The 13,773-nt window shown below is 51.0% G+C and overlaps 1 protein-coding gene across 5 annotated transcripts in view; it reads right to left on the reverse strand.

Annotated features, from left to right (window-relative positions):
• Positions 1–13,773, reverse strand: part of ltbp1 (latent transforming growth factor beta binding protein 1) — a 425,536-nt gene that overhangs the window by 263,684 nt on the left and 148,079 nt on the right. For all 5 annotated transcript variants that reach the window (XM_043695510.2, XM_043695509.2, XM_043695511.2 and 2 more), the window contains exon 9: positions 2,675–2,752. In XM_043695510.2, coding sequence (XP_043551445.2) covers positions 2,675–2,752 — 78 coding nt within the window. The remainder of the gene's footprint in view (positions 1–2,674; positions 2,753–13,773) is intronic.

Consider the following 13,773-nt stretch of genomic DNA (forward strand, 5'->3'; position numbering starts at 1 on the left):
GATGGCACTAGGTGGGCGAAGGTAGGAGGAGATTGTGATAGGTCGGTTGGGAGGGTGCAGCGGATTGGTGGGAAGGAAGATGGACAGGTAAGTCAGGTCAAGAGGGCAGAGCTGGGTCCGAGAGTTGGATCTGGGATGGGTGGGTGGATGGGAGATTTAGAAACTGGTGAATTCCCCTGCCACTAAGAGGTGCAAAACCTGATCCCACACCTCCCCTTTCACCTCCATCCAAGGCCCCAAAGGATCATTCCAAATCCGGCAGAGATTTATTCGCGTGTCCTCAAACCTCATTTACTGCATCCGTCTCCTCTACATCAGAGAGACTGAGCGCAAACTCGCGGAATGGATCAGGGAACATCTCTGGTCCGCACGCACCAACCAACCCCACTTTCCTGTAGCCATCCATTTCAACTCCCCCTCCCATGCCGCCCCCCCCCCCCCCATGCCATGTCCACTCTGACCCTCCTCCACTGCCTCCACAAACTGGAGGAAGAGTACCTCATCTTCTGCCTCGGGAGTCTACAACCATACAACCTCAACTTTGATTTTACTTGTTTCCAAATCTCTCCACCCATCCCCCAACTCATCCCAGATCCAACCTTCTGACTCAGTTCTGCCCTCTTGACCTGACCTACCTGTCGATCTTCCTTCCCACCAATCCGCTGCACCCTCCCAACCGACCTATCACAATCTCCTCCTGCCTGCATCCATCTATCGCTGTCCCAACTACCTTTCCCCCAGCCCCACCTCCCTCTCTTCCTATTTATTTCTCAGCCACCTTCCCCTCTCCAGTCCTGATGAAGGGTCCTGCCCAACTCACCTGCTCCTCAGATGCTGCCTGACCTCCTGTGCTTTTTCTAGCACCACACTTTATCTGTTCTGACTTCTCCAGCATCTGCAATCCTCACTATCTACTATTCCCTTTCACACAACCATTTTGATTCTACCAATCATCTTGAACTTTGCTAAGTACACTGCTATAAGATCTTTAATAAAAACGACTAACATTTTTCCCTGTGACAGATGCTAAGCTAACTGGCCTGTAGTTTCTCTGCTTCCCCATCTCCATTCCTTTCCGAATAATGGGGTACACTCACTATTCTCTAATTTGGTGGAATCTTCCCTGAATCTCATGACCCATTTCTTTTCAGACTCAACACTCAGCCCCCAGCTCAACAATTTGCTCAGTATGAGTCAAAAAAACTACAGATGCTGGAATCCAAGGTAGACAGGCAGGAGGCTGGAAGAACCCAGCAAGCCAGGCAGCATCCAGAGGTGGGTAAGTCAATGTTTCGGGTATTAACCCTTCTTTGGGACTCCCAAATTTGCTCGGCACTGCTTCCCTGGTGGTTGTAATTTCCTGCAATTTCTCCCTTCTTTCCAATTCTGGAATTATAACTATTCTGGGATGTCACTTATGGTGATACATCTCCGATGAAGACTGATGCAAAATATCTATCCAGTTCATCGATCATCTATTGTTTTCCTTTATTCATTCCCCATTTTCTACTGGATGAGTGCTCCCTTTGTAAACTCTTTTTAAAAAAATATTCATAGATACTCTTACTATCTTTTGATTTAGTATTTTTAGCCAGGTCTCTCATGGTGGGGTTTTCTGTCCTTATTAATTGTATAGTCTGCACACTCACCTGACCTCAACGTCCCTTTCTAAACTAGCACATATAAGCCTGTCTACACACAATAGGCATAACCTCAACTTGGCCAGAGATACGAGACAGATAGCAGCAAATCAGTGACCCACATTACAACCCACTCGATGCAGAAGACCACTGAGTGAGCTGTCGAACAAGCTGTCAATCATTACCACCCCAACAAAGATGACATTTTTGCCAGTATTCTAAATGGGGTCTGACCATCTCTTCCACCTCTGGCACCTGTAGCTTAGAACCTCTTTCCCCAACTATCACTAAGCTACTTTTTTACATGAAAGACATCATGGAAGCTATTGTCTCTGAAGAACCGCTTGATTGGATTTGCAATCACTGGGGATTTAAGTTACTTGAATACAAATTATAGAAGCATATTATGGCCTACGTATTAAATAATTAATACACGCCCTTTCCTATATATGCTTACAGCATTTTATTTTACTGAGTCCTTTTCCTATTCTGTTTCACATCGCTCCTGAGTTCATGCCTCCCTTCATTAAAGTTCAACTCCTCGAAAATATGACATATTTAATTTGACTGCTGAAATTTCTTGCCCATCGGTTAAATGTTTTATAGGGGGAGAAATATGTCCTGACAAAATACATTTTTTCAGATGCGAGGTTGCATAGTTACACATAAGGTGTACTTTATGAAAGAGAGGGAGAACGTCTGTGTGCATTTTAGCTAAAGATGAAGTCAACTGCTAACAGACTGAGGTTTAAAAATCTAAATTCACCCCCGGGTTTTGGGTTTGACGTGTGGAATCATTATTTCACGGGAACGTCGCCTGATGTCGAGTGAACCTCTCAGTTTCTCAACAGCAGCAGCAGTGTGACAGACGTGAGAGAAATCATCTAAAGACAGACTTGTTCTCCTGTCTCTGAGGTATTTTCACTGTTGAAAACAACAGGCTCCAGTGAAGTGAGCCTTTGAAATGGCAGTCACTGCTTACATAAAGGCATGGCTGTGAAATCTTTTGAATGAAGAGCTCTTAATGTACTTACCCTGACAATGTGTTGCATTAATCTGCTTGTAACCCACGGGACACTCCACCAATTGTCCATTCCCTCGAATGGGGAAAGCTGAAATTGAACAAAAACAGATCATTCACAATTATTGGTTACCTATATCTGTGCATTATCAAAACATTGATGGTGATGGCTGAGGGGAGGGGGGGTGGCAGGTGGCGGTGAGAAATAGATACCATGACATTAAAAAAATTCAATAAAATAGCAGGAACACTAGGACAATAAACACCTCAAATAACGGAGAACATTACTGTTTCGCATCATAAACAGATACAATCCCTTCCTGAACACGCAGCAAGTAACAGTCTTTCTCGTGCACTAGAGTCATCTGCATTAAATAAGCTACTGCTTGCCAGACAACCATTTTAATATGGATGTGCGTGGGACTGCTCTCCCACTGCTTCAGATCAACTGTTCAATGTGAGTGACTCAGAAGATGTTGCTAACTAATTAGACAGCACAGCAAATGCTCAAAACTGAGCGCTGCTACACATAGTGGCTATGAGTGAAAATCATCCAAGGGTTATCCTATATAGAAGATAATTTCTTGTCACATGTACTCAAACGAGTACAATGAAAACTTCCAGTGCCATCTTAGGTACAAGGTACCTAGGTACAGAGTCCTAAGGACAAAAACATTGAAAAATAGAGAAACAAAAATCAGGCATTACAGATCATTGTAATAACTTCAAAGCAGAATGGAATAGAAAGTTCAGAATGACAGTCCTTCCATACCTGTCCACACAAGCACCTAGATCCCAAACAGCACACAGACTCCAGCCTGCACCCACACCCCAGCCTGCATCTCATCCCCAGTCTGCACCCACATCCAGTCTGCACCCACACTCCAGCCTGCACCCACACCCCAGTCTGCACCCACACCCCAGCCTGCACCCACACACCAGTCTGTACCTCATCCCCAGCCTGCCCCCACACCCCAGTCTGCACCTTGACTCCAGCCTGCCCCCACAACCCAGTCAGCACCCACACCCCAGTCTGCTGCTCGACCCCAGTGTGCACCCACACCCCAGTTTTCCCCTCGACCCCAGTCTGCACCCTAACCCCAGTCTGCAGCCTGACCTCAGTCGCACCCAAACCCCAAGCTGTGCCAGGCTTCAGCTCAAGGTCTCATCGTGAGGCTGGATGTCCTCGCCAGGCTGCTGAGAGACCATCATTCTGGGCCCGCTGAGAGACCGTCATTCCAGGGCCGATGATGGACCATCATTCCGGGGCCACTCGTAGGCCACCATTCCAGGCCCGGTGAGAGGCCACCATTCCAGGCCCAATGATGGTCCGCCATTCCAGGCCCACTGGGAGACCGCCATTCCGGGCCCACTGAGAGACCGCCATTCCGAGCCCACTGGGAGACCAATCATTCCGGACCCACTGGGAGACCAATCATTCCAGGCCCACTGGTGGACCGCCATTCCGGGCTTACTGAGAGGCTACCATTACAGGCTGCTGACAGACTGCCAGGCTGGACCAAGAGATCACTACATCAAGTCTGTGCTGAGGCTGAGAATTTAGGTCTGTGCGAGGCCAGGAGTCTGAATTCATGCTGAGGCTGGGAGTCCAAGTCCAGGAGTCCTAGACCACACTGAGACCAGGAGTCCAAGTTTGGGAGTCCGAGTCCATGCCGGGGCCGGGATCCGAGTCCATGCCGGGGCCGGGAGTCCGGGTCCACACTGAGGCCGGGAGTCCGAGTCCATGCCGGGGCCAGGAATCCGGGTCCACGCTGAGGCCGGGAGTCCGAGTCCATGCCGGGGCCGGGTGTCCGGGTCCATGCCGGGGCCGGGAGTCCGAGTCCATGCCGGGGCCGGGAGTCCGGGTCCATGCCGGGGCCGGGAGTCTGAGTCCATGCCGGGGCCGGGAGTCCGAGTCCATGCCGGGGCCGGGAATCCGGGTCCACGCTGAGGCCGGGGGTCCGGGTCCACGCTGAGGCCGGGAGTCCGAGTCCATGTCGGGGCCGGGTGTCCGGGTCCATGCCGGGGCCGGGAATCCGAGTCCATGCCGGGGCCGGGAGTCCATTTCGGAGCCGGGAGTCCGGGTCCATGCCGGGGCCAGGAGTCCGGGTCGATGCCGGGGCCGGGAGTCCGGGTCCATGCCGGGGCCGGGAGTCCATGCCGGGGCCGGGAGTCCGAGTCCATGACGGGGCCGGGAGTCCGGGTCCATGCCGGGGCCGGGAGTCCATGTCGGAGCCGGGAGTACGGGTCCATGCTGAGGCCGGGTGTCCGAGTCCATGCCGGGGCCGGGAGTCCCGAGTCCACGCCGGGGCCGGGAGTCCGAGTCCATGCCGGGGCCGGGAGTCCATGTCGGAGCCGGGAGTCCGGGTCCATGCTGAGGCCGGGAGTCCGGGTCCATGCCGGGGCCGGGAGTCCCGAGTCCATGCCGGGGCCGGGAGTCCGAGTCCATGCCGGGGCCGGGAGTCCATGTCGGAGCCGGGGGTCCGAGTCCATGCCGGGGCCAGGAGTCCGAATCCATGCCGGGGCAGGGAGTCCGGGTCCATGCTGGGGCCGGGAGTCCAAATCCATGCCGGGGCCGGGAGTCTTGAGTCCACACTGAGGCTGGGAGCTTAGGTTTGGGAGTCCGAGTCCATGTCGGGGCCGGGGGTCCGAGTCCATGCCGGGGCCGGGGGTCCGAGTCCATGCCGGGGCCAGGGGTCCGAGTCCATGTCGGGGCCGGGGGTCCGAGTCTATGCCGGGGCCAGGGGTCCGAGTCCATGCCGGGGCCAGGGGTCCGAGTCCATGCCGGGGCGAGGGGTCCGAGTCCATGTCGGGGCCGGGGGTCCGAGTCCATGCCGGGGCCGGGGGTCCGAGTCCATGCCGGGACCAGGGGTCCGAGTCCATGCCGGGACCAGGGGTCCGAGTCCATGCCGGGGCCGGGGGTCCGAGTCCATGCCGGGGCCGGGCATCCGAGTCCATGTCGGGACCGAGGGTCCGAGTCCATGTCGGGCCCGGGAGTCCGGGTCCATGCCGGGGCCGGGAGTCCGGGTCCATGCCGGGGCCGGGAGTCCGAGTCCATGTCGGGGCCGGGGGTCCGGGTCCATGTCGGGGCCAGGAGTCCGGGTCCATGCCGGGGCCGGGAGTCCATGTCGGGGCCGGGTGTCCGAGTCCATGTCGGGGCCGGGGGTCCGAGTCCATGTCGGGGCCGGGGGTCCGAGTCCATGCCGGGACCAGGGGTCCAAGTCCATGCCGGGACCGGGGGTCCAAGTCCATGCCGGGGCCGGGGGTCCGAGTCCATGGCCGGGGCCGGGCATCCGAGTCCATGTCGGTGCCGGGGGTCCGAGTCCATGTCGGGGCCGGGGGTCCGAGTCCATGTCGGGGCCGGGGGTCCGAGTCCATGCCGGGACCTGGGGTCCAAGTCCATGCCGAGACCGGGGGTCCGAGTCCATGTCGGGGCCGGGGGTCCGAGTCCATGTCAGGGCCGGGGGTCCGAGTCCTTGTCAGAGCCGGGGGTCCGAGTCCATGTCAGGGCCGAGGGTCCGAGTCCATGTCGGGGCCGGGGCTTCGAGTCCATGCCGGGACCAGGGGTCCAAGTCCATGCCGGGACCGGGGGTCCAAGTCCATGCCGGGGCCGGGGGTCCGAGTCCATGGCCGGGGCCGGGCATCCGAGTCCATGTCGGGGCCGGGGGTCCGAGTCCATGTCGGGGCCGGGGGTCCGAGTCCATGTCGGGGCCGGGGGTCCGAGTCCATGCCGGGACCTGGGGTCCAAGTACATGCCGAGACCGGGGGTCCGAGTCCATGCCGGGGCCGGGGGTCCGAGTCCATGGCCGGGGCCGGGCATTCGAGTCCATGTCGGGGCCGGGGGTCCGAGTCCATGTCAGGGCCGGGGGTCCGAGTCCATGGCCGGGGCCGGGCATTCGAGTCCATGTCGGGGCCGGGCATTCGAGTCCATGTCGGGGCCGGGGGTCCGAGTCCATGTCGGGGCCGGGCGTCCGAGTCCATGTCGGGGCCGGGGGTCCGAGTCCATGTCGGGGCCGGGGGTCCGAGTCCATTTCGGGGCCGGGGGTCCGAGTCCATTTCGGAGCCGGGAGTCCGAGTCCATTTCGGGGCCAGGGGTCCGAGTCCATGTCGGGGCCGGGGGTCCGAGTCCATGTCAGGGCCAGGGGTCCGAGTCCATGTCAGGGCCAGGGGTCCGAGTCCATGTCGGGGCCGGGGGTCCGAGTCCATGTCGGGGTCGGGGGTCCGAGTCCATGTCGGGGCCGGGGGTCCGAGTCCATGTCGGGGTCGGGGGTCCGAGTCCATGTCAGGGCCAGGGGTCCGAGTCCATGTCGGGGCCGGGGGTCCGAGTCCATGTCGGGGTCGGGGGTCCCAGTCCATGTCAGGGCCGGGGGTCCGAGTCCATGTCGGGGTCGGGGGTCCGAGTCCATGTCAGGGCCGGGGGTCCGAGTCCATGCCGGGGCCGGGAGTCCGAGTCCATGCCGGGGCCGGGAGTCCGAGTCCATGTTGGGGTCGGGAGTCCGAGTTCATGTTGGGGTCGGGAGTCCGAGTTCATGCTGGGGCTGGGAGTCCGAGTTCATGTTGGGGCCGGGAGTCCGAGTTCATGTTGGGGCCGGGAGTCCGAGTTCATGTTGGGGTCGGGAGTCCGAGTTCATGTTGGGGTCGGGAGTCCGAGTTCATGCTGGGGCTGGGAGTCCGATCCATGTTGGGGCCTGGAGTCCGAGTCCATGCCGCAGCCTGGAGTCCGAGTCCACACTGAGGCCTGGAGTCCGAGTCCACACTGAGGCCGGGAGCCCAAGTTTGGGAGTCTGAGTCCACACTGAGGCCGGGTGTTCAGGACATCATGGAGAAGGAGGAAAAAGAACACAAAAAAGAGAAAAAAAAAACGGAAAAAAAATGAAATGAAACAGACCCAGATGCTAAGCTTGGGCTGAGGTTACCTACTCTGCCGCCATCTTGGATCTGAATTATGCTTTCATTGTCACTCTGCTGTTAAGTAATATTACCATTATGGATTTCTAAGTTGAATAATTAAATGCCAAGATCAAGTTTCTGATGGAAAATAAAGGGAAGCCGAAAGCAGAGGTCAGTGGAAACAGTGTCATTTGAGTAGAAATATTTGGAGAGCGACAAACAATGCAATAATCTAGCATTCTGTCCTGGGGTATCGAATCTTCATACTATGAATGAACCGTCGAGGCGTCAAAAAACATATCAGACTAGTCCTCCCCCAGAGTTTGCCTGATCTTGCACTGAAACTGCAGCCGAGATTCACAGCAGCTGAATGAAGATCTGTTGTCCCCAGTTTATCTGGGTTTCCAGCCAAAGTCAATCTTCATACTCAAAAGCAGGTACCTTAAAGGTTTCAAGGAAAGACATTGCAGCATTCAGATCATGGAGGAGTAAAGAAATATTGAAGAGTTTAACTCTTGGTGAAGAAATTAAGAGGCTGTAACTCAAGTCGTCAAAAGAACAAAGGAACTCAATATTCTAGTGGAAGAAGAACCACATTCAGAGAACCAGATGAATAGAGGAATGTGGTTATTGTGGTTAGGTAACACTCTTGTCTTAGTGACTTGAAGAATTCAAAAAAGAAACAGGCCAATTTTTGATTCAACAAACAATGGTGGAATTTAAAGGCCTTGGAATGGTAAAGGATGAAACATGTCGAGCATAGTTCTAACATCTTCAGTCATGAAGGAACACTGAAGCTCTTTTACTATTATGAAGATCATTTATTTCTCACGAAGAAGTCACTGAAGTACCATAACTACAAACATTTTGTTCAGAAAGCAAAATATACAGTCTTTAGATTTGTAGCTCATTTCAAATTTCTAACCATACCCTGGCCATTTCATTTCTAATCTAACAATCCAGAACCTTCAGTTGAGAAGCTAATCTTATTCTGAGGATCTCAGAAGGTGCTAAACATCGAGAAGGTATGGTCCAGTAATCTTTTGCAACCTAAGCTACAGGAGATGAATTCATTTCACCTTGAAAAATACAAGCTGTATCCTATTTTTTTTTCCACAAGTTTACGAAAGAAAACTAAAAAAAACCCAAGTATAAACATTGATATACAGTTAAATCTTAAATAAATGATAACCAAAATCTGTCAAACAAGAAAACAGAAATACCAAGAGAAAAAAAGGACAAAACTCAACTAACTACTCATCTAACTTACAACTAACCAGAGTGTATCATTAAAATTCTTACATTATTCAAGAGAGAAAAAAAAATCCAATGGATAACACATAAATTGAGCAGTATATACCTGCTCGGAATGTGTTAACATCAGATCACCACAAAACCCGTATTTATCCAAAACATCCCGAGCATAGAGCATAGAAAATTCACAAAAATAAAAGCTCTTTAGTACATTCAGATCGATATAATAAAAAAACCCATTTCTAAATAGTAAAAAAAAGTATAAAACATATTTAAATGGAGATCTTCCCCCTTATTCCCAGGGGGAATCACTTCCTTTCCAAAAACCCATCATAACCTCTCCCAACCAGTGCCCCACCCTTGACCCAGGCACCCCACAATAGGATAAAGAAAATTCAAGTATACCACTGAACTAGAACTTACAGTGAGTACCCTATTCCCCCCCCCCCCCGACCCACACCAACACCTGGATATATTTGGTAATGTTAATACCATATATGAACATATATGACTATAAAAATTACAGTCTCAGCAAATAATAATTAAATATATTAATACAAAATAACGGGAAAACAACCCCGCTCCCAAGGACAAAGATAAAATAAGACTAGGTAGCCACCTTCCCCCCATCTACATTAGCTAGACCCCCTGGCCTATATATATATATATTTAACAAAAAGGGGGAAAGGAAATCGCTAAGTAAAGGATGAATAAATAAGCCCTTCTTCCCACCCCCCGGAGATAATATTAAACAGTAAGATAATGAAAGGAAAAAAAGGGGGGGGTAGACCGGGGTGGGGGTAGGGCAAAACAACATCAATTAACTCTTATAGTTTGTCTAAAAGAGTCCAAAAATTTCTTGGCCTTCTCCAGGGACCCAAAGTTAAACACGGACCCTTCATGGCTAAAGTGTAGTATAGCTGGGTAGCGCAAGGAGCATTGAATGTTTAAATCCCTTAAACGCTTCTTTGCTTCATCAAACGCCTTCCTCTTTCAAACCAAAGCTGGGGAAAAGTCCTGAGATAACATAATCTTGGATCCTTTATGAGTCATGGCTTGTGGATCTTTCCCAAGATTTCTGGAGGCTTCCGAAAGCATCTGCCTCACCTTATAGCTCTGCAGCCGGAACAGGACCAGGCGGGGGCGCTGGTTCGAGCCGGGCCCGTGTATTGCAACCTGGTAGGCCCATTCTACCCTTACCTGGCCTGATCCAGCCTTCAGATTCAATAACTATGCAAGCCACTGTTCAAGGAACCTTGTAAGCTGGCCTTCTCCTTCCCGTTCGGGAAGGCCCAGCAAACGAATATTTTATCGACGACCTTGATTCTCGAGGTCGTCATTGTGGTTCTCTAAGGTCCGGACTTGCTGCTCAAGAGTCCGGACCCGATCCACGGCCGATTCTGCAATGGCCTCGGAGGTCGCGGCCTTTAGCTCCGCCCCTCTGACTCGGCATTCAATTTCTTCGCTGTCTCAGCCGTGCTTTTGTAGCGCGGCCGAGAATGAATTCCACCGACTTCGGGTCTCTTCTATGAAAGCATCGATCTTCGCGTCGAGTTTGGAGATTATTTCCACGAGGCTCGCTACCGTAGGTAAGTCCCCCGGGGCGGCTGTGGACACCTGTGCTGCAGCTGGGGAGGGTGGGGGAGGGGCTCCTGCCTGCTGAGAGCTGCAGGCTCTTTTCCCCCTAGTCATTTTCACAGGAGACTGAATTGTATAAACTTAGAACTAAACCACTAATTACATTGAATAAAAACTATTTTTAGTTGATTTGGTGAGTGTGGTGGGGGAGGGTGGCCCACTTTGCCTAGGTCTTGGGAGGAGCACAATAGACTCAGACTTGCTGAGTCGCCGCCATCTTGGATCTCCACAAGCTGTATCTATAAACTTGGTGGAGCAAATATCCAATGTCCTTGTGTAAATTGACATGCAATGGGTGGACCAGGGTTTTCTTTTGTAGAATCTGCAGTGAGAAGCTTGGGACTATTGGTGATTATTAAATGTTGATCAGTCAGGAGGTAATCAAGGCATTGAACATAGTGATAGCAGTGATGGCTCAGGAAGCCAGGCTTGAGCCCATTGCAGCCATTTCCAGGAAGCCAGGCGCATTTCATGGTCATCTGGCAGCTAGCTGCCTGACATCCAAACATCCATATCTTTAAGGAGGAATATTCCACCTTCAAGTGCTGCCATCCATTCAGAAAGCCAGCACTTCTTCAGTTCCAGCAATGTCACTCAAAGGCAGCAGACACATCGCTTTCTGCAGGATCCCCTCTGACACATGCACCATTCTGACTTGGGACGATATCACCAGTTCTTCACTGTCGCTGAGTCAAAAATCCTAGAACATCCTCCATTACAGCCCTGCGGGTGTACCTTCACCACAACGGTGGCAAAGGTGGCTCATTGCCTCCAATAATACTGGCCTGGCCATCCACACCCAGAATAATAAACCTCAGCAGGGTCCATTTTTGGGATGGGAGCTGGTCAAGAGCAGTCAAGTGCAGGAGGCCTCAGAACTTTCAGGGTTGGGGGGGAGGAGGGGGAAGGATTTGCTGTTGTGGGTCTAGGCAGTCATTCCAAAGGGGAGCAGGCCCTTATTGTTGGGGAGACATCTGTGAACCACAGGCTTCTGCCCTGCCAGCCTTTACTGGGGATTACAGAGAGTCAGGAGGGTAAAGGGCACTCCAGCCCAGTCTTTCCTTTTGATACTACAATCCACTCCTATCTCTAAGCTCTTCCCCAAGGACTGGTTTAAACTCTGCCCGCACCCTGCAATAATTGGGAATTAGTGTGTTAACATTTTTCACCAATGTTGCACAGCACCATTTCAAACTAATAAACAGCAATCATTACAATATTGTACAGTAGGGTTTCGACCCAGTGCATTTATTTCTCACAAAATAAAACACAGATGTTCTCCATAGGGTCTCATTTATACCCAAAGATCCTCCATTGCTATTTGCTAAATTACAGAGCAGGTCAAATTCTCCTTCCCTTCACCACTGAAAACCTAATTTCTTACCTTGGGGAACAAACTTATATAATGCTATAATGACAGACCTGTCATGGGATAAATGCTGGATGTGGTTCCCCTATTTGACAGGACCAAAAGAAGGCATAGAACATTAGATGTTCTCCACACCTGACATTAACAACTAGTTATGCCACTAATACGAGGTCAACGTTACAAGTTTGAAATTGGCATAAGTTTCTGATCTGCTCCTATTGCCTCACATCAGATCTATCAGTGGCTGGAATAACATTTTCAAAGTGTTTTACACAGAGCACACTTCCCCAGTGCCCCACTCTTTCCGATGTTATCAGAACATTTTTCCAGTCTGAAACATAAAGTGTGCTGGAACAGTCATTACAACCACATCTCAGACTGAACAATCCGTGGAGCATTGCCGACTAAACGGCCTTCGCCCTGAACTGTACAAAACTGCAGATTTTTAAAAAGTGTACAAGGAACATATTGGATTGATTCTTGATTGTTAATTTAATGAAGAATCTCAATGGTAATATAAATTCTGATTGAAGGACTAAGCAGTTTGTAACTTTCAATTTTAGGTTTGGACTAAAACATTGAAACTATTCTCTTGAACCTGTTAACCGATGTTATTTGAAAATTTTTAACAATATAACTGGACTTTCAGTTACAATATTCAGTAGATTACAGTTAACTCATTACGCCCTAATGGGGCTATCTTTCAACATCCCAGCAGAAACAGAAACCCACCCATTCCCTCAACCCTGACCTCCCTCATCCCATTGCTCCCTGACAGAATAGTGCGTCTGATCTTCCTCTCCCTTACACCACAATTAAGAGGGTCTGCTTAGCTACAGCTGTATAGGGTGTTGGTGAGGCTACACCTAGAGTTCTGTGCACAGTTTTGATCTCCTTACCTGACAAAGGATGGGTTGACACTAAAGGAGTTGGACAGGAGGGTTAATTAGATTGATTCCAGAGTTGAGGAGGTTGGTTTATGAGGACAGATTGAGTGTACTGGGTCCATACTTACTGTAATTTAAAAGAATGAGGGGGGGTCTTATAGAAACATATAAAATTATGAAGGGAATAGATAAGACAGAAGCAGGTGGGTTGTTTCCACTGGCGGGTGAAACTAGAACTAGAGGTCACAGCCTCAAAGTAAGGGGGAGCAGATGTAAGACTGAGTTCGGGACGAACTTCTTCACCTAAAGGGTTGTGAATCTATGGAATTCCCTTCCCAGGGAAGCAGTCAAGGCTACCTTGTTGAATGTTTTTAAGGCAATGATACATAGATTTTTGAAGAGTAAAGGAATGGTGAGTGGGTGAGTAAGTGGAGCTGAGTCTACAAAAAGATCAGCCACAATCACATTGAATGCCCGACCAAGTTCAAAGGGCCAGATGGCCTACTCCTGCTCCTATTCCTTATGTTCTTATGACCTTTTCTCAAAAAAGGACCATCTCCCTCTGCAAAATCCTCTGAGGAATTTCAGTCCCAAAAACAGTCTTTATTTCTTTGCCCTTCTCCAGTTCTTCCCCACAGCTAGCCCATCCCTCCTTTCCCACGTCTATCCTCCAGCAGTTTCTGCTCCATTCCCTGAACCAGAACAGTGAGAAGGGTATTTTGTTCATCTTCATTTTGTCCAGCAGTGTGCTGAGGATTCCATACACTCAGCACAAAAGTGTTATGTGCGTCCACCATTTTGCCTGAGGGAGACCCAAAGTGTGAGTGGGAAAGTTACTATCGTTAAACTAGATTCAGCCTGTAACAGAGAACAAGCTGAACATAGTACAATGGCAACAACTTGTGAAACTTGTCTTTCCAAAGGAAAAGTTGGCAGACACCCTGATTGTTGTAACTGCTTGGGGTTTGTGGGACAGACTGCTGGCCAACATCCTCCATTGTCCAACACATCGATAGAGTACTCGCTCATCCCATTGACAGCTTGCACTGGTTTACTGGCTGAATGCACCAACCT

The sequence above is a fragment of the Chiloscyllium plagiosum genome, unplaced genomic scaffold, assembly GCF_037043375.1.
Source record: "Chiloscyllium plagiosum isolate Xiang-an unplaced genomic scaffold, Cpla_swu_hap1 HiC_scaffold_10, whole genome shotgun sequence".
NCBI lineage: Eukaryota > Metazoa > Chordata > Chondrichthyes > Orectolobiformes > Hemiscylliidae > Chiloscyllium > Chiloscyllium plagiosum.